General features: G+C 48.4%; 1 protein-coding gene across 3 annotated transcripts in view; it reads right to left on the bottom strand.

Moving 5' to 3' along the window:
- Positions 1 to 19,887, bottom strand: part of ATP2C2 (ATPase secretory pathway Ca2+ transporting 2) — a 52,711-nt gene extending 32,824 nt beyond the window's left edge. Inside the window, exon 1 of one of the 3 annotated variants that reach the window (XM_065567280.1) lies at positions 19,834 to 19,887. In XM_065567280.1, the coding sequence (XP_065423352.1) occupies positions 19,834 to 19,836 (3 nt within the window). In that variant the 5' untranslated portion in view covers positions 19,837 to 19,887. Of the gene's footprint in view, positions 1 to 14,759; positions 14,974 to 19,833 lie in introns of those variants that run through there. The other 2 variants (XM_065567279.1, XM_008168644.4) reach the window with 2 other exon arrangements.
- Positions 19,888 to 24,036: the final 4,149 nt, after the last annotated feature.

The following is a 24,036-nucleotide window of genomic DNA, read 5'->3' as shown; positions in this document are numbered from 1 at the left end:
AGGGAGTGGAGAAGATTGTTTATTTTTTTCCTCCTGGAAGCAGCACCCACCTTCCTAGGAGACTGCCCTCTTTCCATGTGCTTTTTTGGAAAATTAGGTGCAGCTGTTCTGCTTCCTGAGTAAGCTTCTCTGGGTCTTAGCTCAGATGTTGCCTCCCTTCATTAGAGATGCTGGGACATGGATATTACGGATACGGTTCCTGAAGGGTCTGAGCCACTCACACGGTTGGTCCTGTGGACCATAGAAGCACACTGCACCATGTTCATGGAATGGTGTCAGCTCCTGGGACCCAAATCATATTGCTTTTTTGGTTAGCTGTATCTGTTTCTTTGTACTTCTACAGATCCCCAGTCCCTCTGATGTCAGCTTCACTCATTACAGGCTCTGAGTTTTTGGTTAAGCAAAATGTCTGCAGGTGACAAAACACGTTTCACTGATGCCATCCTGTAGTTTAACAGTGCTAAATATGAGTCTGAATCCACAGCCTTTTTCAGTTGCCACGTTACTATTATAAACACCATTTTCCACCAACCCCTTGGATTGCGGACGAGCTTCTAAACTCAGACTTTACTGCAAACTGCTTAAACTCACATCCACTCAAGTGCAGCCCATTGTCAGATATTACTAGGTTAAGTACACCAGGTCTAGCAAAAATAGGTTTGACGTGCACAATCACCTGTTTAGCGTGGTGTCTTAGGCTTTGTCTACACTACGCACCTTTTAGCGACGCAGCTGTGCTGCTACAGCCATGCAGCTAAAAGGCACGCAGGGTAGCCGCTGTTTGTCGGCAGGAGAGAGCTCTCCCGCCAACAAAACACTTCTACCCCCAATGAGTGGTGGTAACGTTGTTGGCAGGAGAGCACTCCTGCCGACAAAGCGCTGTCCACACCGGCGCTTTTCGTCTGCAAAACTTTTGTCTTTCAGGGGGTGTGTTTTTTTCACACATCGTCGTTCAGTTGCCGGTGTAGACAAAGCCTCCCAGTAAAGCGATTTCAGAGAAGTGAGAATAAGTCATGAATGAGGGCATAGTTTTTTCCAGGCAACAAAGAAATCTATGCCTACTTTGCTCCAATGGGGCCAATTTTTCCTATGCCACCAACATGGGCTCTTTCGCTCAACTTAGTCTGTATTTTTAGCATATGCAACAAGGCTTGAAAACTTCTTCAAAGCACTGGTAAATTTGAGGCCAGTATAAAAAGGTCTATAGGCCTTCTCTTAGATTTTACAATCTCTAAATGACCTCCATGTATCCTTTTCAATATATTTTTCTCGAACACCTTAAGAATCACCATCCTAGTGTCTTTAAACAAAATCCTACCTCGGAGCGAGAGCTCCCCCTGAATCGGTGATAGGACCTGGGAACATGCTGTCCTGGTCACCCTGGGCTAGTAGCTTTAATCACTTTCTGCAGGTTCTCATCCTGAGCTGCTGCTCTGGAAATCACAGTCCACATGGCCTGTGAGACCCGAGAGTTTTCTTTTAAAATCAAATTGACATGCATAATGGCTAGCTCTGGACTTTGCTCCATGGTACTTTGGCTGAATGCTCTCCAGAGAGTGTCGGACCCCATCGAATCTCTCCCAGGCTTGTATTTGATTTGCAAATCATACATTTGTAAGTGAAAAACTAAGATCTGTATTCTCGGCGGGAGGGAGAAGGGGAAGGGAAGGGCTCTTTTGGCAATAATAAGTGGTTTATGGTCAGTTTCAGCTCACACTGTCGTCTTTGTCGCTTTTTACAGATCCAAACTAACACGGCTACCCCTGTGATACTTGACACCATGCAAGGCACTGCATTTAGCGATATGGAGTGGAAATCCATCAGCCTCATGAAGAAACTTGCACAAGTACAGACAGATATCATCTTCCTTTCCAAATGCAAACGGATGGACATCATACCAAATGGACTGAAGGTGAAAAATCCATTGCTATTGAACTAACCTCGTTATCTCTAGACTGATTCTTGCCTGCATATTTATACCTGCCTTTGGAAATTTCCACTACATGCATCTGACGAAGTGGGTATTCACCCACGAAAGCTTATGCTCCAATACGTCTGTTAGTCTATAAGGTGCCACAGGACTCTGTCGCTTTTTCACGGCAATAAAGACACAAAACTTCTTACACACATGGACTAATGTCAAAGCCTTCTTCTCTGAGCATATCGACATTCAACTTTTGTTAGCACCTTTGACGCATAAGCCACTTGACCTCCAGTATTTGAGTATGGTCCAGTTTTGACCATACTGCTTTAAGAGGACTGCATCGAGATCCTCCTTGGAGTCATCTGAGGATAACTTGGCACAAGTGATATACTAACTATGATGGCTTTATGCTGCCATAACTTGTGTCGACCCAAGCTTGTAGTGTAGACCTGGCTGTAGAGCTTACTGTCATAGTACCTCAGGACTAGGCAGGGCCACCCAGAGGGGGGGCAAGTGGGGCAATTTGCCCCAGGGGCCCCCACGAGAATATAGTATTCTATAGTATTGCAACTTTTTTTTATGGAAGGGTCCTCCGAAATTGCTTTTCCCCAGGCCCCCTGAATCCTCTGGGCGGCCCTGGGATTGGGGCCTCTTTAATTAACTCATTTAGTTTCACAAACTCTTTAGTAAGATTTGCATCCCAAGTCCATTGGACATCTCTGTGCAGCAGTACTCTCAGATTGCTGGGTCGGGCACACATTTTGCTACTATATCCGTGTCCAGATAAATCAACAGTTCTCCTTCGTCCTTTAAATTTGCTGACTCCCTCAAAAGCACTCAGATACCACCCCAATGAAAGCTGGACAAGCCCCTACATGGATAGATAGAAAAAATTCTGCTAGGGAGACACAGCATGATTTTCCTTTACAGAAACAGTGGTGGTTAGGCAATGTCATGTTCATTATTATTAAGTATTATTTGTATTACAGTAGGCTTTAGACACTTTAGTTGAGAACAAGAATCCATTGTGCTGGAAACTACATAAACAAAGTACCTTTACAATCTAAATAGGCACTCCAAACAAAGGGTGGAGGAAACTGAGGCACAGAGAGGCAAAGTGACTTTCTCAGAGTCACACAGCTGATTAATGACAGAGCCAGATATAAAACCCAGGTCACCCGAGTCCCAACCATGTTTTATAATCTCTTTTATATTATCTATAATTATAATTCACACACTCCTTTTAATAATGTGGAAAGATGTCAGACCCTCTGATATGAAATTTGGACTGAGTTATACATAGAAAGCCATTACATTTTTTATTTTGCTGATATATAAAAGTTATTGGTTTTGCTTAAATAAACTGTATTGTTACAAAGGCACAATTATTAAAATGAATTCATCTGCATGTATTGGGACATGCCACTCAGAATGGCTTTGTAAGACAAAGATCACAAAGTTTGAAATGAGTTGGCATGTGGTAGACTAGTATGCAGATACAACCTACTTAAACACAATAAAGAGTGCGTCACTCAAGGAGGGATTGGCAGGAGAAAATAAAAATTATGAGCGTAACTATTGTTTGGCAAGCTCAAACAGTGCTGCAAGTTACAAAGGAGCGGACATTTAGGCTACAAGTCATGCATAATGTTCTGCACCACCACACCTTACAAAATGTCACATCTTCTTTTAGCTCTCTGGCTGCTGTTGTTTTTGATCTATGATTCATTATAGATCACATTGGGACACAAAGCAAATCTGGAAAGGGTGAGAAAGGCAGAGCTTGCTACAAGAAGAAGAACAGGAGTACTTGTGGCACCTTAGAGACTAACAAATTTATTAGAGCATAAGCTTTCGTGGACTACAGCCCACTTCTTCGGATGAGCTTGCTACGAATCTCAAATGCTCATCTCTTCAACATTCACCAGGGAATATGAAGACTCTTAGTTTCTGTTTTGGTTAGGTTGTTCATTCTGGAGTATTGTTTGCTCCCTTCTCCTTCCTATATTTTTAGTTGGGCTAGCTGTTAAACTGTAATTTGGTGAAGTGCAAGTGGGGAGAGTGAGTGATTTGGTCAAACAAGGAACTTTTCCAAATGTAAAACTTCATCCTACAAACTAGAATTCCACAGCAAAGTATTTCCCCCCCTGTCTGTGATGCTATGTCACTAGTGCCGTTTAATCCTGCCAACCTGCCGTTTAATCCTGTTGCCAACTCTTCCACTCTCATTGCAAGTCTCACAATATTTGATGTTTTTCTTACAGCCCTAGGCCCTGAAGTCCTGTGAATATACCAGAATCTCAGCTTTCACTTAAAAAAAGTTTCTAGCTTTCATGGTTGCAGAGATCAGCTTGAATGTGAACGCTGATGGTTCTAAAGCCACAAGACACGTAAACTTTAAATATATTTAAAAAAATATTTTAAAATATTTTTAAGCCAGGCTCATGATTTTGACGGCCTCACTCGTGGCTTTTGAATGTTTGCAGCTAGCAATACAGTTGACAGGTCCCACGTACAGAGACCCCTCACCCCAGCCCGCTTGCACCCCCAATTAGTTAGTTCACCACAGCTGCCACACAGCATTTCACACACAAACACACAGTGCTCTCTCACTCTTCCCTTGAGAGAAGATTTTAAATGTGTTCCTTCTTGTTCTCATTATGTTTCCTGACTCTAAAGTAAAGACAGGCAGACTGGAAGTACATGTTCCAGGTCTTCACTCATGCCTTAGGGTGTGCAGATTACAACCACAAGCAGTTTTTAACCTAAACCCAGACTCACACAAAGTGCAGTTCCACCCACTCCACTCAGCAGCAGGGTGGGACCCTAGAAGCTCAGCTTTGTAAGGTAGCTGCTTATATAGAGTTTCCTGGGTTTCCTCTGAAGGCCTGATTGGGCCTTCAAGCCTCAGCCCTGCTTCATTACTTCACTCTGTAAACCTGTGTGGGAGCTGCAGAAAATGAAGTTAACCCTCAGCTTGCTAGAAAACATTAGAGCCACTGGTCCCTTTCATGCCCTGTTGGGGACAAGCTGTTTTTCTTTTTGTTAAAGGAAGTTAGTGTTTGCCAAAGACCTGGGCACCTGACTAGGAACCAGAATGTATTCATTATAACAATGACTGGTTTCCATGGCAGCATTTTTCTCCTTTGGTATTTCTGGGGGCAAATTCAGAAGGATCAAGGGCAAGATGACCCCTAAAAAGCTACATGTGTCAGCCAGCAAACTTGTTCCCTTAGAAAATCTTTAATCAAACGCTTAAAGACTATGTAAATAGGCTCTGACTTTTTGCTAATGTGTGATATGCTGTGCTGACCTTTCATTTTGTCTGTTTTAAAATAGCACTCCTTTCCTTCCTGTAATTTTCTTATAAAGGGCACATATTATAGGGTTACCATATTTTGTGCCTCCAAATGGAGGACACTCCACGGGGCCCCCGGCCCTGCCCCAGCCCCGCACCCGGCCCCGCCCCAACTCCGCCCCCTCCCCAAAGTCTCCGCCCCCTCCCCTGCTTCCCGCGAACATTTAATTCGCGGGAAGCCTGAAGCAGGTAAGGGGGAGTGTGGGGGGAGGAGGCGCGGCCCAGGCTGGCCCCCCGCGGCTCCAGCCTGGGTCGGCTCGGGCCCTGGGGTGCCGGCCCCGGCCGACCACCCCCGGCCCGCCCAGCACTGCCGGCCCCCGGCGGCCCGGCGCACCCCCCCCATCCCCGACCGGCTCCGCGGCCCCGCGCACCCCCCCCTATCCCCGACCGGCTCCGCGGCCCGGCGCACCCCCCCGCTGGCCCCCGCCCGGCTCCCCGCCCGGCCCCGCGGCCCGGCGCACCCCCCCGCTGGCCCCGGCCCGGCTCCCCGCCCGGCCCCGCGGCCCAGCGCACCCCCCCCGCTACCCCGGACCGGCCCGCGGCCCGGCGCACCCCCCCGCTACCGCGGCCCGGCGCACCGCCCGGCCCCGCGCCCCCGGCTCCCCGCCCGGCCCCGCGGCCCGGCGCACCCCCCCGCTGGCCCCGGCCCGGCTCCCCGCCCGGCCCCGCGGCCCGGCGCACCCCCCCCGCTACCCCGGACCGGCCCCGCGACCCGGCGCACCCCCCCGCTACCGCGGCCCGGCGGCTGCCCGGCTCCCCGCCCGGCCCCGCGGCCCGGCGCACCCCCCCGCTGGCCCCGGCCTGGCTCCCCGCCCGGCCCCGCAGCCCGGCGCACCCCCCCCCGCTACCCCGGCCCGGCCCGCGGCCCGGCGCACCCTCCCGCTACCGCGGCCCGGCGCACCGCCCGGCTCCCGGCACCGCGCCCCCCGGCTCCCCGCCCGGCCCCGCACCATGCCCCCGGCCCCGCGACCCCGGCCCGGCACCGCACCGGCCCCGGCCAAAGAGGCCCCGGCCGAGCCCTCCATCCCTCCCTCCCGATTTTCCCGGACATGCCCGGCTTTTGGGGATTTCCCCCCGGACGGGGATTTGAACCCCCAAAAGCCGGACATGTCCGGGAAAATCCGGACATATGGTAACCCTAACATATTACCAACTTTACTGACAACGTATAAACATACAGTTGAGTAAGTAAAGAGTGATAACTATGGGCCGTCTTCTACACCTCTGGTGAGAAGTGCATGACTAGCAGGGGAAAGCACATACCCCATTACAGTAGATGCTAAAAAAAAAAAAAAAGGGGGCAGGCATATACTGGAATTGTAACTCACCACTACATTTAGGGTGAAGAACAAAAGCCAACCTATTTCCATTGTCTAATGGACAGGAAACTTAAGTTCTGATCCTGCAAACCCATACATGTATATGTAGAGCTGGTAGAAAAATCCAATTTTGTTTCCATGAAGAATTTGAATCAAATGGTTTTGTTTAACATTTTTTTGCAGAAGATTTTGATTTTTTTTTTTTAATGAAAAAACTCAGGACACCATTTTTTATTTTGCTTTGAATGGACATTTTCATTCTGTCTTGGGTTTTCAAACACCAGAATTAAACTATTTTTTTTAAATGAACTAAAAATAAAAAAATATCAAAATATTTTCAAAAAATATTCCAACTTTCAATAAAATTGCATTTTTTTGGTTAAAAAACCACCCGGTTGGAACATTTTGACCCAGTGTGAATGTATGTGCGGAATCCTTACAGTCCTAGAGCTATGTGTGTGAGTGTTTGCAGCACCAGGTCCACGAAGAGGAAACTAAATTAAGACAAATTCATAGACATGAAGAAATTGCAACACAGAGAATGAGCACAACAAGTACAAGGCACAGTTGACTGAAAGGACTGGAAAAACAGACTGAGCCATAGAACTGGTAGGAAAATGGGAAACATTTCACGATGAAATTTTTCCTTTTTTTCCTCATCAAAAAATGTCCAGCTTTGACATTTTTTAACAAGTGCTACAGTTTAAGAAGTTCTTCAATGGAAAGGGACAAATTTTCCAATCCAGTTGTGGGAGCAAACATTTAACTGGAGCTGCAAGGAATCGGATTTGAATCCGAATTCATTTTGTCAGGTCACATATATTTTAGGTGTAAATTTTGCCTGCAGACAGGGGCGATGGACCTTTTGAAAATCCCGTCCAAAATGTTGGCCAGTCAACTTTGTCCTGACTTTAATTCAGAAGTATTGATTCAGGGTTTACACTATCATTGCCGAAGGCTTTGGAATTGAAAGATTATATTTGCAAGGCCCAGGTCATTGTTAGTGGCTTTTGTGTGAATGCAGCAAACGATAATTCCAGCCAAAGAGGGCATTTTTCCTTTTAAAAGAGAGGGAAACGCCTCACCTATGTTCACATATAACTCTGCCCATCTGTCTCGATTCTCTCTACAGTATTTACAATGCTCATGCACACAAAGCTATGGGAATCATAGAAATGTAGGGCTGGATGGAACCTTGAGAAGTCATCAAGTCCAGCCCCCAGTACCGAGGTAGACCAAGTAAATCTAGTCCATCCCTGACAGGGGTTTGTCCAACCTGTTCTTAAAAACCTCTAGGGATGGAGCTTCCACAACCTCCCTTGGAAGCCTATTCTAGAGCTTAACTAGCCTTATAGTTGGAAAGTTATTCCTAATATCTAACCTAAATCTCCTTTGCTGCAGAATCTCCCAGGGCTGGATGGAATCCAACAATGCTCACAGAGGAGAGAAAAAGAAGGTAGCAGCAGATTAATGGCATGCTGTTTCCCACTCCAGGAGCTCATCAAAGGTCCCTCCACATGCATACTGTATGTTGGGGTCTCTCTATATTTGTAGAGTCATGTTGGAGAGCTAGGGAGCAGCCACTCAATGCATCATACTCTCCTTTGAGCCTCTTCATAAACCTTTAACCCTCCCTCTGACTTTTCTCTCCCTTCCAGCCTGAAAGCGAGGACGGTGAGGACAGGGGTAAGCCAGTGGCAGCATGGCTCCCAGCGGACCCTTGGGGATACAAACCATGGTCAGGAGCACCATCCCCTTGAAGGGAAGATAGATAGGAAGCAAACCTTGCAGACCAACCATCCGTCCCTTCCTGGGAGTTTTGCTGCAGTAGGAGACTGAGACCCATGATAGCTACTGAACAGAGTCATCTCCATTTGATATCAAGCACCATCTGTGTGGGGAAAGCACCATTAGAGATGTGTGAAGCTACTATAACACAGCTCAGAAACTGATCTCTGCAGTTTGGTTTTAGGGTTTAGAAGAGACCAGCACTTGGTATTGGTCATGGAGGTTAGAGCTGGACAAACTCCAACCTCTGGGGAACCCTGCCCTCAGCAGGGCAGGCTCCAGGGTTTTTGACGCCCTAAGCAGCTAAAAAAAGAGGGAAAAAATCGCGATCTGCAGCACTTCCGCCGCCGCTTCTTCGGCGGCAATTTGGCGGCAGGTCCTTCCCGCCGAGAGGGAGCGAGGGACCCGCCGCCGAAGAGCTGGATGTGCTGCCCCCTTCCATGTGCCGCCCCAAGCACCAGCTTGCTACGCTGGTGCCTGGAGCTGGCCCTGGCCCTCAGGGCCCTCAACCAGCCCCAAGTCCCCCAAGCAAAGGGGATATATGTGCAAGAGGTTGCAAGAGAGCAGATCCCAGCAGTTTTAGAGAGAATGAGGTGATTATGTGAGGAAAGGGTGGGGGAGACAGAAGTTAAAGTGGAGGTTGAACACCCACTGTGTCAACACCCGCTGTCCTTGTCGTCTGCTTGTATTGAAATTCAAATCGAGGCTATATTAGAGGTTTGATATGAACATAACCCATGAATCTGTGTCCTCCTGTTGTGGCAATGCCATGAATAAGGTTTTGAATTAGCTACTGCCTCTGAGCTCTGCCTAGGCTCCTAGCTTCCATTGAAATCATTGGAGATCCAGGCCTCGGTCCTGTAGCTCAAGCTATCAAAACCTATATTTTTAGCAGTTCTTGCTTCTGTCTCAGCAGCTGACTTGGCTGTGGGTGTCATTACACAAATATTTCAGAGTAGTCTACTTTTTACTCTATTCTAAACTTTCCACTTTCAGATTTCCTGTTTGAATCATGTTTGTGCCTTAGCTCACATATAATTGTTTTTTTGTGTTACTCTAGCCACTCAGATCAGAGCCCCATTTTCCTAGGCCCTGTGCACATGTATTTTCAGAAACAAACTCAGATCTGAGATGTTAACAATTTTAAACAGATGTTTAAACAACAATTTTAAATAGAAAAGACAAAAAATTATTATTCCCATTTTAGTGATGAATAATTGAGCAGGGCTGCCCAGAGGATTCAAGGGCAAAGCAGGGGAGCTGCGGCGCTTGTACTCACCCGGTGACAGTCCGGGTCTTCGGCGGCATTTCGGCAGCCCTTTAGTTGCTCCACGTCTTCGGCAGCACTGAAGGGCCCCCTGCTGCCGAAATGCCGCCAAAGACCCAGACTGCTGCAGGTCCAGGGCTCGTGGGGCCTGGGGCAAATTGCCCCACTTGCCCCCCTTCTGGGCAGCCCTGTAACTGAGGCACACAGAAATTAATGACTTAGAGTGTGAAGATGTAAGTAGGAATTGAACTTCAATATACTAGATCCGAGGTTAGTGCCTTAACCATTACACCATAACAGGCACAGACTTTTTGAAGTGGGGCTTAAACTTTTTTATCCCTCTATTTGTCACTGTAAAAGTGTTTCCAAATAGAACGTAGCTGGCGTATTAGTCAATTACCAGACAATAACAAAAGCAGGGAATTTAGTCTTGCGTTATCACATTGTTTAAATTATGCCATGTTAATAGTTATAATAATAATAATAATAAATTGTCAATAGCAACAATATAATAAAGTCTTGGAACACTTGTGTGTGTAGTAAATTAAAACCTTTCTTCCATTTGGATATAAACAACCATATTTGGCATTATGCTTTCAGAATATAATGGCATCCTAATGGATTCTCCATGGATTACCACTGAAATTGTTTTGACATGTTAATATCACATCCTAATGGCATTGTGGAAAGGTCTCCAGTTGTACATTTAAATGATTTTAGTATCTTTGTAGACTTGCATTAAAATCATTCTGACATTATATTTGCATTGTAATGAGGTCTCTGTGGACTTGAATGGAAATCATTTCCCCTATTGTTTCAGATTCTTCCCAGACTTAAACTGAAAATGTAGGCCTTTAGGAACATAAGAATGGTCATAGTGGGTTTGACCAATGGTCCATCTAGTCCAGTATCCTGTCTTTTAACAACAGCTAGTGCCAGATGCTTCAGAGGGAATGAACAGAACAGGGCAAATGTCAAGTGATCTGCCTCCCTACTATCCAGTCCCAGCTTCAGGTAGGCAGACGTTTAGGGATTCCCAGAGCATGGGGTTGCATGGCTGGCCACCTGGCTAATAGCCATTGATGGACCTATCCTCCATTAACTTATCTAATTCTTTTTTGAATCAAATTATATCTTTGGCCTTCACAACATCCCCTGGCAATGAGTTCCACAGGCTGACTGTGCGTTGCGTGAAGAAGTACTTCCTTTTGTTTTTTTTAAACCTACTGCCTATTAAATTCATTGGGTGACCCCTGGTTCTTGTGTTATGTGAAGAGGTAAATAACACTTCCTCATTCACTTTCTTCACACCAGTCAAGATTTTATAGACCTCTATCATATCCCCAGCCCCCCGCCCAATTGTCTCTTTTCTAAGCTGAACAGTCCCAGTCTTTTTCATCTTTTATATGGAAGCTGTTCCATATCCCTAAGAATTTTTGTTGCCCTTCTCTGTACTTTTTCCAATTCTAATATATCATTCTGGAGATGGGGCAACCAGAAACTGCAGTATTCATGGTGTGGGTGTACCATGGATTTACATAGTGGCATTATGATATTTTCTGTCTTATCTTTTTTTTTCCCCCCCTAATACTTCCTAACATTGTTAGCTTTTTTGACTCCTGCTGCACCCTGAGTGGATGTTTTCAGAGAATTATCCACAATGACTCCAAGATCTCTTTCTGGAGTGGTAACAGCTAATTTAGACCCCATCATTTTGTATGCATTGTTGGGATTATGTTTTCCAATGTGTATTACTTTGCATTTATCTTAGGGTTACCATATTTTGAGCCTCCAAAAGGAGGACACTCCACGGGGCCCCGGCCCCGCCCCCAGCCCCGCCCCGGCCCCGCCCACGCCCCAACTCCTCCCCTTCCCCAAAGTCCCCACCCCAACTCCACCCCCTCCCCTGCTTCCCGCGAACATTTGATTCGCGGGAAGCCTGAAGCAGGTAAGCGGGGTGTCGGGGGAGGAGGCGCGGCCCAGTCTGGCCCCCCCGGCCTCTCCAGCTTGGGTCGGCTCGGGCCCTGGGGTGCCGGCCTCGGGCCCGAGCACCCCCGGCCCGCTCAGCACTGCCGGTCCCCGGCCCGGTCCCCGGCTCCCCGGCCGAGCACCCCTGGCCCCCGGCCCCCGGCGCTCGGCCCCACCGGCCCCAGGCGCTCGGCACCCCCAGCACCACCAGCGCTCGGCGCCCCCGGCGTTCGGCCCAGCTCCCGGCCCAGCACCGCCGTCCCCGGCCCAGCCCCCGGCCCAGCCCCGCCGGTTCCGATTATCCCGGACATGTCCGGCTTTTTGGGATTTCCCCCCGGACGGGGATTTGGAGCCCAAAAAGCCGGACATGTCCGGGAAAATCCGGACGTATGGTAACCCTAATTTATCTACATTGAATTTCATCTGCCATTTTGTTGCCCAGTCACCCAGTTTTGTGAGATCCCTTTGTAACTCTTCACAGTCAGCTTTGGATTTAACTATCTTGTGTAATTCTGCATCATAGACTCATAAAAGATTAGGATTGGAAGAGACCTCAGGAGGTCATCTAGATCCTGCTATTTTCCTCTCTCCACTGTGTAAACTGATCATTTATTCCTACCCTTTGTTTCCTATCTTTTAACCAGTTACTGATCCATGAGAGGGCCCGCCCTCTTATCCCAGGACTGCTTACTTTGCTTAAGAGCGTTTGGCGTGGGACCTGGTCAAAGGCTTTCTGAAGGTTCAAATACACTGTATGCACTGGATCGCCCTTTTTCACATGCTAGTCCACATTGTAGAGTCATATTACAGTGCTATCATGTTCTGCATAGACTTAGACTGGAATTCAAGGAGATCATGTGCTCACAGAGAGAGCAAATACTCATAATTATTTACTATGCTGTAGAGCAGTGTTTCCCAAACTTGGGACGCCACTTATTTAGGGAAAGCCCCTGGCGGGCCAGGCTGGTTTGTTTACCTGCCGCGTCCGCAGGTTTGGCCGATCACGGCTCCCACTGGCTGCGGTTCGCAGCTCCAGGCCAATGGGAGCTGCAGGGAGCGACGCGGGCTGAGGGATGTGCTGGCCACGGCTTCCAGCAGCTCCCATTGGCCTGGAGCAGTGAACCATGGCCACTGGGAGCTGCGATCGGCCGAACCGGCGGACGCGGCAGGTAAACAAACTGGCCCGGCCCGCCAGGGGCTTTCCCTAAACAAGCGGTGTCCCAAGTTTGGGAAACACTGCTGTAGAGAGAATGGCAAAGCCAGAAGACTGCAAGTTCTAATTCAGAATAAGCTACTGACTGACTATAGTTCCCTGACCGTGGACAAGTGACTGGACCCTCACTCGAATATTGGCCAAATCAATGGACTAGAGTTTAAAAACTGCATCTACAGTCTTCTTTATTGGGTTAACATGTTACCAAAAGAGAGAAATTATTTTGCTATCTTAATCTCACATCACAGCAAGATCAGAAATAATTTTTGGCATCCCAGCTATGTCTCCATTTTACTCTGTGAAGTTGGCCTGTTTATGCCATAGCATCACATACAGGTGCAGAAAGAGGATGGTCTTAGGCTTGGTCTACACTAAACCCCCAAATCGAACTAAGGTACGCAACTTCAGCTATGTGAATAACGTAGCTGAAGTCGACGTACCTTAGTTCGAATTTACCGCCGTCCAGACCCGGCAGGCAGGCTCCCCCGTCGACTCCGCGTACTCCTCGCGGCGAGCAGGATTACCGGAGTCGACGGGGAGCACTTCTGAGTTCGATTTATCGTGTCCAGACTAGACGCGATAAATCGAACCAAGAAGTTCGATTGCCTGCCGCCGAACCAGCGCGGTAAATATAGACAAGCCCTTGGTCTCCCTCTCCCTTTCTCTGTGTAGCACTAGTGAGGCTACACATATAATACTGCCAACAGTTTTGGCCAACTTGATACTAGAAAGAAGATGACAAATGGGAAGGAATGAAGAGCAGATTAGAGAGTTGGAGGGAATAGCTTTTGAAGAAAGATTAAGAATATTATCTGTGATAAACAGAGCTTGGGCAAATGATGATTAAGGGGCACATAACTGCCAGAAGTATTTGGAAGGTGCAAATGCCAAGGAGGGAAAGCAATGTAGTGTTATAACCAGAAAGAATCTATCCAGGTATGGAAGAAAAGATGAAATCAGATTCCTCTTACCCATGTGAATGGGTCCAAAGGTCAACACCTCACATGAGTATGGCAAGGATCAGGATTTGGTTCACACTTTAATAATAATATATGGAAATATACCTATCTCCTAGAACTGGAAGGGACCCTGAAAGGTCATTGAGCTGAGCCTAGCCCCCTGCCTTCACTAGAAGGACCAAGTACTGACTTTTTGCCCCAGATCCCTAAGTGGTCTGCTCAAGGATTGAACTCACAATTCTGGGTTTAGCAGGCCAATGCTCAAACCATTAAGCTACCCCCCCCCATTGTTACTTGAAAATATCCAATCCTGTCATTATTATTAATTCTATTACAATAGACCCTAGAGACCTCAATGGAAATCAGAACACCATTGCACTGGACAAACCCATAGTAATAAGAGGCAGGCACAGCCCCAGAGAGCTTACAGCGTGGCTAGAGGAAAAATGTAAAAAAAGAAAGTTGAACATATGGAAAACCACAGAAACCAACAATTTCATTCTCTCACATTCAGTGGCAAATAGAGGGGACACCAAAAAATGTATATTTCAGAAATGTTCGTTTGGAAGTTCAGACTCATTCACATCCTTGGGCCTTTCTGCTCAGAATACAGGCCTGCATTGTTTAAATCTGTCTGACCCTAAAGTCAGTGCCAACACAATGACATATGCTGCAAATCTGAGTATAGTTAGCGAAGCCTTGACATGAAAATGAATGTTTATACTTAGGATTTACTGTAGAGCTATTCAGCTTGCACACACGTTAATTAACCCACACAAAACCCCAATAGGCAGGTCGGTGTCATCGTTAATATTATCCTCCATTTTACGATAAAACAAAGTAGCACCGCAAAACTGCCATAGCTAATAGAGATGTAATGTTGCCAGCAACGCACAGTACGCTTAGCCCCATCTACACACCACATTTCATAACTTACAGGCAAGAGGCATAGGGAATCCTTACCTCCCCTTCTGGCTCCCCATTCCCAACTGACTGGTATTTCTGGGCTAAGCGGAAAAGTGACCCTTTCTGGAAGAGTTTGGAGAAGCGTCTTTCTACCATCTTTCTCTTTGCCTCAGCAGCAGCCGCTCCTCATTCTGCTACTGCTGCTGTTGCTTGAATGACACCTGTTCCTGGCTGTGGCTCGAATTCCCTTGCAAGCCCAGGTTGTAGCTACACAAGAGGGATAGGCAGGTGTTACCTGATGCCTACAGAGGAAGCCACGCCCACTGCCAGCCACAGGTGCCTGGGAGAGGCTGCACACCCTCCTTCACTCTGGTTGCTCAGAGCAGCAGATACCTACAGAGTGCTTAGCTCATTCAATGCCATGCCAAAGGATTCCTGTGTGTGCTTAGTCAAAAACAGGGTTAGTATTTGTATGGAGCAGTCTTGGCTGTAACTCAGGATGCAGTAGCTGTTAAGGGAGTGTAAAGCAATTGACTTTTGCACCTGGAGGTCTTTCAGCTCTATTGTTTTCCACACTCTCTGATAAAATGCAACAGCAGCACCTTGTGCTGTACTTCAGCATTAGGCAGAAATGGTGGATTGTTTTCCGCAGGCAGCTCCGTGCAAATGCAGGTTATAGTCACTGCTGAGCTGTTTGTAAGTTCACAAGGTGAGTGGGGGGGAATCACTGGGGAAAAGCTTCCTTAAGAAATGTTTGAATCTGTGTGTGTGTGTGAGTGAGGCCTTGGCTACACTTACCGGCAAGTTCGACGGCTGGAAATCGAACTTCTGGGTTCGACTTATCGCGTCTAGTCTGGACGCGATAAGTCGAACCCGGAAGTGCTCGCCGTCGACTGCGGTACTCCAGCTCGCCGAGAGGAGTACCGCGGAGTCGACGGGGGAGCCTGCCTGCCGAGTGTGGACCAAGGTAAGTTTGAACTAATTCGAAATAAGGTACTTCGAACTTCAGCTACGTTATTCACGTAGCTGAAGTTGCGTACCTTAGTTCGAATTAGGGGGGGTAGTGTAGACCAAGCCTGAGAGAGAGAGAGAGACAAGGTGGTGAGGTAATATCTTTTATTGGACCTCTTTCCCTCAGTGAGAGAGACAAGCTTTTGAGCTCACACAGTGTTCTTCTTCAAGTCTGGGAAACTTATTTGGTGTGTCACAGCTAAATACAACATGGAACAGACTGCTTAGCATATGTAGTTAACACATATTTAAGGGATATTTCAAGGTGAAGTATATCAGTGTCAGGGGAGACAGAGGAAACCACAAGTTGTTGGAAGACTGTGACGCTCCCAACTTGTTAAAAACTGGCATGAATTCAAGATGTTTATCTCCTAACAAAAATGTCCTGTTTAATTTTATGTAGGTTTACATCCTTTCCTTATTTGGGGAGCATTTCTGTGGTGGATTACAACCTGCTGGAGCAATACTTAATCAGTTACCCCTTTCCTGTGCCCACAAATTCTCATCTGTTGACATGGAGCGTTGTCTTGTGGTTTGAACCAGGGCAGTTGAATCAGAATTCCTGGGTTCTCTCCCTGATACTTTCATTGACTTGTTAGGTAACTCACTTAGCTCTAAATTGCTAGCTAGGTCTAACTTTGCGGAATTAAAGCACAGCCCAGAGTTTTTGGTGGCATGAAGATTAGAGCTGTGCTGGAAACAGAATTTCCCTCCCCCCGCCAACAAATTTTGCATTTTTGAAAAAAAAAACTCCTTCTGAATCTGAATGAAAAGTCAGATATGCAAAATTTCCCACAAGATGGTCATTAAAAAAATCAGTTTTGGAATTTTTAAAAAATGTCCAGTCCCAGCTCCCTGGCTGCATGCAACCCACCGGGTGAGCTGCTAAGGAGCCACGACCCAGAATGCCCTAAAGCCCTGGAAGCCCCAGGTCTGTGGCAGCCTGCCAGGTAGGAATCCTGCCTCGGTTCTGTCTCAAGTTTTGTCAAAAGCAACACATTGTTGTGGAACATTTCGATTTCAATGATCTGCTCTTTTCGAATGGGAAGATGTTTCATTAAAAATTTCCAACCAGCTATAGTGGAGATGCACCATCCCAATGGGATATCTAGAAGCTTTATGTCTCAGGCAGGACTTCCAGGAGCCCTGGGATCACAGACATTACATCTCATTCAAAGGGTATAGGCTCAATGGAGATAGCATATCTCAAAGATTTCAGGGACAGCTCCAGGTGGAGAAGGTTGGGGCCAGTTCTTACTTCAGAGGGGTATTGTGAAATGTAATTGATTGCAGATCCTTTGGAGACCTTTAAACAGAATCTGCCTTAGAGTATTGAGCACAGTTATACTATTCTTAGCCATCTGGCTGCCTACTGAGATGTTCTTGCCTGCTGAACTCATCTGGATGTGCCATAGGCTAAATGAAAGGAGTTCATGAATTGCTGGCATGTGGTTATTCTTATTCACCTGGGAAGACACCAGAGGATGGTGTTGGACATCTACTTTCAGATCTGTCACCCCCAGCTCTTGTTCAATGTTTGAGGGAGGGCCCTGTGCAAGGTTGCTTGATATTTAGAGCCATGGTGTCACCAGTATGTTGAAGACACTAAGCTCCATATCTGCTTTACCTCTGTTTCCTGATTTCCTAAGAATAGGTGAGGATCTGAACAAAAGCCAGCTGGCTCAGCTGAGTCCAGATAAAGCGTAGGTGGTGCTGTTTGTCAGGGAAATAAATTCTGCTCAGAGGGTGAGATATTAACTACTCCTTTGAATGCGTCTGTTGTAGTTTTTAGTCTCAGGGTCATACAAGACGGCTCCCAGTTTCCCAGGTAGCAAAAACATCTGGAAATATTTTCTTTCATCATCAGCTAACAAAGAGACCATTTTGTCTGATAGATCTCACCAGACACCCACATGGCTAGTCTACTGCAATCACTCATGTAGGGACCCACATGAAGGACCAATATATAGATCATGAAAGTGATCGGGGGGCTGGGGCACCTGACCTATGAGGAGAGGTTGAGGGAACTGGGCTTGTTTACTCTGCAGAAGAGAAGAGTGAGGGGAAATTTGATAGTAGCCTTCAACTACCTGAAGGGGGGTTCCAAAGAGGATGGAGCTCGGCTGTTCTCAGTGGTGGCAGATGACAGAACAAGAAGCAATGGTCTCAAGTTGCAGTGGGGGAGGTTTAGGTTGGATATCAGGAAACACTATTTCACTAGGAGGGTTGTGAAACGCTAGAATGGGTTACCTAGGGAGGTGGTGGAATCTCTATCTTTAGAGATTTGACAAAGCCCTGGCAGGGATGATTTAGTTGGGGTTGGCCCTGCTTTGAGTGGGGGATTGGACTAGATGACCTCCTGAGGTCTCTTTCACCCCTAATCTTCTATGAACATGCCAATTTCCTACTGGGTAAACAATTCATGTAATTTTGTGCAACGTGCTTGAACACAGGTTTCCTTAGCCAGGCACAGATGGCTGGCAAGTTATAATCTGCTGATTTCCATATTTCACTGATTCGTTTGGCAAAAGCAGATGGAAGGCCAAATTGTGTGTTTGTGTACATGGGTGCTACACTACTGACTTTTATGGAGTGTAATCCACTTGTACCACTGGACCATTTGGCCTGGAATTTTCATTTCCTTGACATTATATGAGTTGAGAATAACCAGTGCTGAGGAAATGGAATGGTACAGTATGACAAAAACCAGACAGCCCGACCACAGAAGTGGAGCGGTACAACTGGACAAGCATAATACCAAATTTGTAGCTTACACCCCATCATAGAATGGGCCTTCAGCTAGCATTCAGTGCTATTATCAGAGGTCAAGACCCTGAGACATAGCTCTGTCAGCCTTTCTGTGTTAATTTAGGCCTGTTTGAATCAATTATATTTCAGTACCCATTTAGCTGAATAAATACAGAATGAACATGCAGTTCACTCAGAATATTCACTAGACATTTCATAGGAATTATGGAGTGGATGAAGTTTTCTCTTTCTATTGCCTTCGATTTCTACGTGTCATGCTCTTGAAAGGAAGTACCACTCCTTTCGCCATTACAATGCACAGAAAATTTGTGGCATGAAGAATCCTTGTAGAGACAGTAACATTAACAACAGGGCCCTGATACAACTTGTATTTCCTAAGTGCTGGCATAGCTTAGGGTTACCATATTTCCACAAACAAAAAAGAGGACACTGGGGGGGGGGGGAAGCCCCGCCCTAGCCCCGCCCCATCCACTCCCTCCCACTTCCCACCCCCTGACTGCTCCCCTCAGAACCCCAACCCCCCCTGCTTCTTGTCCCCTGACTGTCCCCTGCTGAGAACCCCCTACCCTAACTGCCCCTCCCCCCAGGACCCTACCTGTCCCCTGACTGCCCTGACCCTTATCCACTCGCATGGGTGGCAGGGTTGTAGAAATTTTGGTGGTGCCCAGAACCCCCCACCCCACCTGCCTAAGGCTCTGGGAGGGGGGTTGGGTGGGGGGAGGAGGTCTGGGGTGCAGGTCCTGGGCTGGGGATTGGGGTGCAGGGTGCAGATTCTGGGATAGAGTTTGGGTGCTGGGTGCAGGCTCCGGGCTGGGGCAGGGGGTGGGTGTGCAGGAGGGGGTGAGGGGTGCAGGCTCTGGGATGGAGTTTGGGGGTGAGAGGCGGTGCAAAGGGAGGGGGTGCAGGCTTTAGGAGGAAGTTTGAGGGCAGGAGGGGGTGTGTGGGAAGAGGGAGGGGGATTGGGAGGGAGTTTGGGAATAGGAGGGGATGCAGGGGTGAGGGCTGTGGGTCTGGGGATGAGGGGTTCATGATGCAGGAGGGGGCTCAGGGATGGAGCAGAGGATTAGGGTGTGTGGGGATGAAGGCTGGGGGGTTTGGGGTGTTGGAGAGGCTCAGGGCTAGGGTGGAAGGGCAGGGTAAGGGCAGCCTGTCTTCCCATTAGTGGATGGGGGCACTAGGACCCAGGGGCAGCAGACAGCAGTTGTCTGCATGTACTGCCAGAGCCAGCAGGCAGACAGGAATGGGGGACCCACCGAGGGGGGGATGCACGGAGGGGGGGTGGCAGGTGGAGGCTGGGGACCCATCCAACACTCCCCCACTCCCTGACTGCCCCCCCCCCCACTCCTCTTACCATTCTGGCTCCACGTGGGTCGGTTTGTGTGTTACAGAGGACTACAGAGAGAGGGAGGGGGGAGCAGGGGAGGGCTCTGGCTGCTGGAGGCCAATGGGAGTGGGTCAATCGGCCTAGCCGCCCAATCAGCAGCCACACTCTGCATGGAAGGGAGGGAGGGAGGCGAGGGAGAAAAAAACCCCAGACATTTTAACCTTGTTACCAATTCCTCCCGGACGGCTATTTAGAGACACAAAAGCCGGACATGTCCGGGGAAATACGGACGGATGGTAACCCTAGCATAGCTACTCAGATCCTTATTATATTATATGATTATTATTATATATCGTGCCTGGGTTTTTTTTAAGTAAAATAACTCTAGGAATGCTAATATTTTAAAGAGGCAGGAATCTTTTTCTCCAAAGCACACAGAAGGCAGAACCATTATAAATTAACATCTTTCTAGGCTACAGGAATGCAAAATGGCACATCAGGGGAAAGTAAGATGCCACCCTATTGCCAGTGATCTAAAGCAAAGCTGGTTACTATTAAGGCAAATAGTCTGTAGTTACATAAGGTGACAGGGAGCAGGGAATCGTGTAATACACAATTGCACCCTCTGTCAAAGAGAGCAAATTGAGTGGTGAAGGCTAACATCTGGCTCCACGGCACGCTAAGGAGGCTTCTCTGCATACTGTGTTAATGAGGATAATGTATACGTGACTCATAGCAATGACACGTTACTATTAAGAGAGTCTAATGCTATGCTTGCAAAAATGTCTCGTCACTATTTCCAGACCGGATGACTCACGGCTTTATTTAGTCTTGGCAACCAGCTTCTGCCATAGGCCAAATCCTGCCCTCAGCATGAAAAGGCATCTACACAAGACTTCAAAGTGAAGATCTCGTCTAGTGAGCGATAGGCCGCATTGAATCAGGTCCTGGGCAGAGCAGAGAACTCAAAGTTTGTGTGTCTGGGGGTATCGTGTAGGGCTAGTGCGACAGATATTGCAACCCTATGCAGCAGCTTTGGGGACCACTGTATTGCATTTATGAATGGTTTATGTAAAAGAGTGTTTTATTCCATGGGGGATGGTTACCACCGCTCCTTCAGGAACTAAAAACGGGTGATTACCCCTGGGGGTAACTGCCGCAAAGCACCACCCCCTGAGGAAAGGACTTTTGGTATAAAAAGCTGAGCTTGAACTGGCATGGGGATTAGTTCTGATCCACCAAACACAGGCTCTTCTGTCCAAGGGGAGCCCCGGTGCTCGCAGAAGGCCTCACCAGGGCCCCAGAAACTGATGCATGACTCCTGGTATGTTTAGTGTGCAGTTAAATCTATGCATTGTTCTTATTATTTTTTTCTCTGTGATGCTTTTTCCTTCTACAGTACTTGTGTTCCCTGCTGTTGGCACTTACAGCAATTCACACCGTCATAGACCCCACACCCGCTGCCACTATAGTGTCACAGTTTCAGGGTTAACTGCACCTTTGACAGCCCCCGCTCTAATTTTTCCCATCCATGTGCAGAAGGAATTTTATGTGTACCACTATTGAGGTAATGTGCAGATGTGCGCCACCAGCAGAAACCAAAAACCTAGATATGTCCCTTCCAGTCCTACATTTCTATGCTTCTGTGCTGTGAGCCTCACAGTGAGATCTGTTCTGCCGTAAGAGAAACAGCACCCATTAAAATGAAAATTGCTTTGCCAATTGTCAGTGAGCCTTCCGAAGCCAAGCCTGCTACACAAATCCTCTCTCTGACCTCAGGGAAGTGTGTGCCTGGAGCCTTTGGACCTCACTGTGCCTCTTGTGTTTGTGTGAGCTGGAAAAGTCACAAAATAAACAGGAAGTTGACATAGCCCACTCAGAAGAATGTAACCTGAGTGCTCAGTGTGGGTGTGAGATGATTATACAATCAATATACATTAGCTAGATCCAACCAGTTGGATTGACAGAGGCTCCCCAGCTAAACAGCCAAACCAGACTTTCTTGCTCTGCTGGGCCACGCTAAAAGCAGAATATTTCAGGACTAGCACTAGCTCTACCTCAAACACCTGCCCTGATCCTATTCCCACCTGATCTCATCCGACCCCCAACGCCATTGAACCCTTCCCCAAACACAATTTAAAAACTATTCTCTCTCTCCTCGGGGGTAAACTGATGGTTCATTGCTCCTACTACATTTATACTTATGGAGATGTGAGGGGAGGTGCACCCCTTGCTATACCTGTACAGCAGGAGCAGCAAATACAGTGCACCCATCCAGAGTGTGGGTGGAGGAGCGGGGGGAATGGGGTCATGGCTCTGCTGGCATCTAGAAACACCTTGGTTAGCAGCATCCAGCCCCCCACTCCACACTGAGCTGAGACCAGCCAGTGCTGAGAGCTGGTGTCTGGGTGGCTGCGCTGGGATGGAGATTCTGTGCCCCTTCCCCCTTCTTTAGCTCAGTCACGTAGGGGAAGGTATAATTTAGCCCTTACTCTCCTGAAACATTCTTGTTCACTCTGATGCAGAGTAGGGCATCTCTAATGGGATGGGAAGCCTCTCGTAGTTCAAGCCCATCAGCAGTGATCAAACATTTCCGAGCCGGTGGCTGGTGAGGTAAGTGAAACGAGCTGGGTGGAGTCAGTTCCCAGCAGGCAGCTGGCAACAGGGCTGGCTTTAGGAAGTGCAGAGCCCAATTCGAACATTTTCGGCGGGGCCCCGAGAGGGATGACTTGACAAAAAAAAAAAACACAAGTAAAAAACCACCTTTCATTTCTTTCATGTATTAATTACTTTCCATAACTATATAAATAATAACAAAATTATATATTTTACATACATTGCGTAATGTATGCGGATGCATGCTAACCCTAAAGTTCTTGATGCCCCCCCCCCCAGACTCCTGCCCCATCCACCTCCCTTCCCTGTCTCCTGACTGCCCCCTGCCGCCCCATCCAACCCCTCCTCTCATTCCTGATGGACCCCTGCCCCATCCAACCACCCCTTCTCTCTGTCCCCGACTGCCCCTGGAACCCCTGCCTGACTGCCCCCCACCGCCCAATCCAACCCCTGCTCCTTCCTGACTGCCCCCCAGGACCCTTGCCCCCATTCAATCCCCCTGTTCCCTGCCCTCTGACCGCCCTGACCCCTATCCACCCCCCCACAACCCCCCGAACTTCCCTGCCCTCTTCCAACACCCCCTCTCTGCCCTCTTACCGCGCTGCCTGGAGCCGCTCGGCCAGGGCCGGGGCCGGGCTGGAGCCACTCGGCCGGGTCCGGGTCCGCTCAGTCTGGGCAGGGTCCGGGTCCAGGGCTGTAGCTGCTCAGCTGGGGCTGGGTCCAGGGCCGGGCCGGAGCTGCGGGGCCCAAGCTAAGCCGGGCTGGAGCTGCTTGGCCGGGACCAGGCTGGGGCTGGGGGCATTTGGCCGGGGCCAGGCCGGGGTCGGGGGGCCAGGACAGAGGGAGCCGTGTGCTCGGCCAGGGCCGGACTGGGCCACGCCACGCCTCCCTGGAACCCTCCTCGAGTCCCTCCCCGCCCCAGCTTACCTCCTGCCTGCTGCTTGTTTCAGGCTTCCCGCGAACATCTGATTTGCGGGAAGCAGGGGAGGAGGAGGAGAAGGGGGGCGGAGCGTTCAGGGGAGGAGGGGGAAGTGGCTGGGGGTGGGGTGGACAGCTGCGCAGGGCCCTCTAGGCGCGGGGCCCCATTCAGGGGAATCGGCCTAAAGTTGGCCCTGGCTGGCAACATTGCAATAATCCACCCTGATAATTGGTGGGCACTTGCAGCAGAAAAGCCAAGGACTGACTGGGCCTTGGCACCTCAACCTTCCGGCCCCTGCAGGCATAGATGCTGGAACTATGGGTGCTGCCACACACCCTGCCTTGAAGAGGTGTCCAGCATATACAGGGTTTACAGTTTGCTTCAATGGCTCTCAAATTGTTCCAGCACCCCTGCCTCCTCCAGGTGGTCATGGTACAGTGGTGAGGAGGGCAACGGTTAAGGAAAGCTCAGGCTGCTGCCAGCTATACTGTCCTACAGATAAATGAAGCACTTTGGTTATCCAGGCTTTTGCTCTGGCAGCTTTCACAAGAACTCAAATTCATCGTGACATTTACTTTCTTTTAATTGAAAGAAGAGCGGGATCAGTGTTAAAAACACACACCTGAAACTAGACAGAGTTGAAAAATATACTGGATTTGTTTTTATTGAGCACCAAAGTAGGAGAACCTACGTTT

The sequence above is a fragment of the Chrysemys picta genome, chromosome 14, assembly GCF_011386835.1.
Source record: "Chrysemys picta bellii isolate R12L10 chromosome 14, ASM1138683v2, whole genome shotgun sequence".
Classification (NCBI taxonomy): Eukaryota; Metazoa; Chordata; order Testudines; family Emydidae; genus Chrysemys; species Chrysemys picta.
The sequence above is the reverse complement of the archived record's forward strand: the minus strand, read 5'-3'. Positions and strand labels throughout refer to the sequence as shown.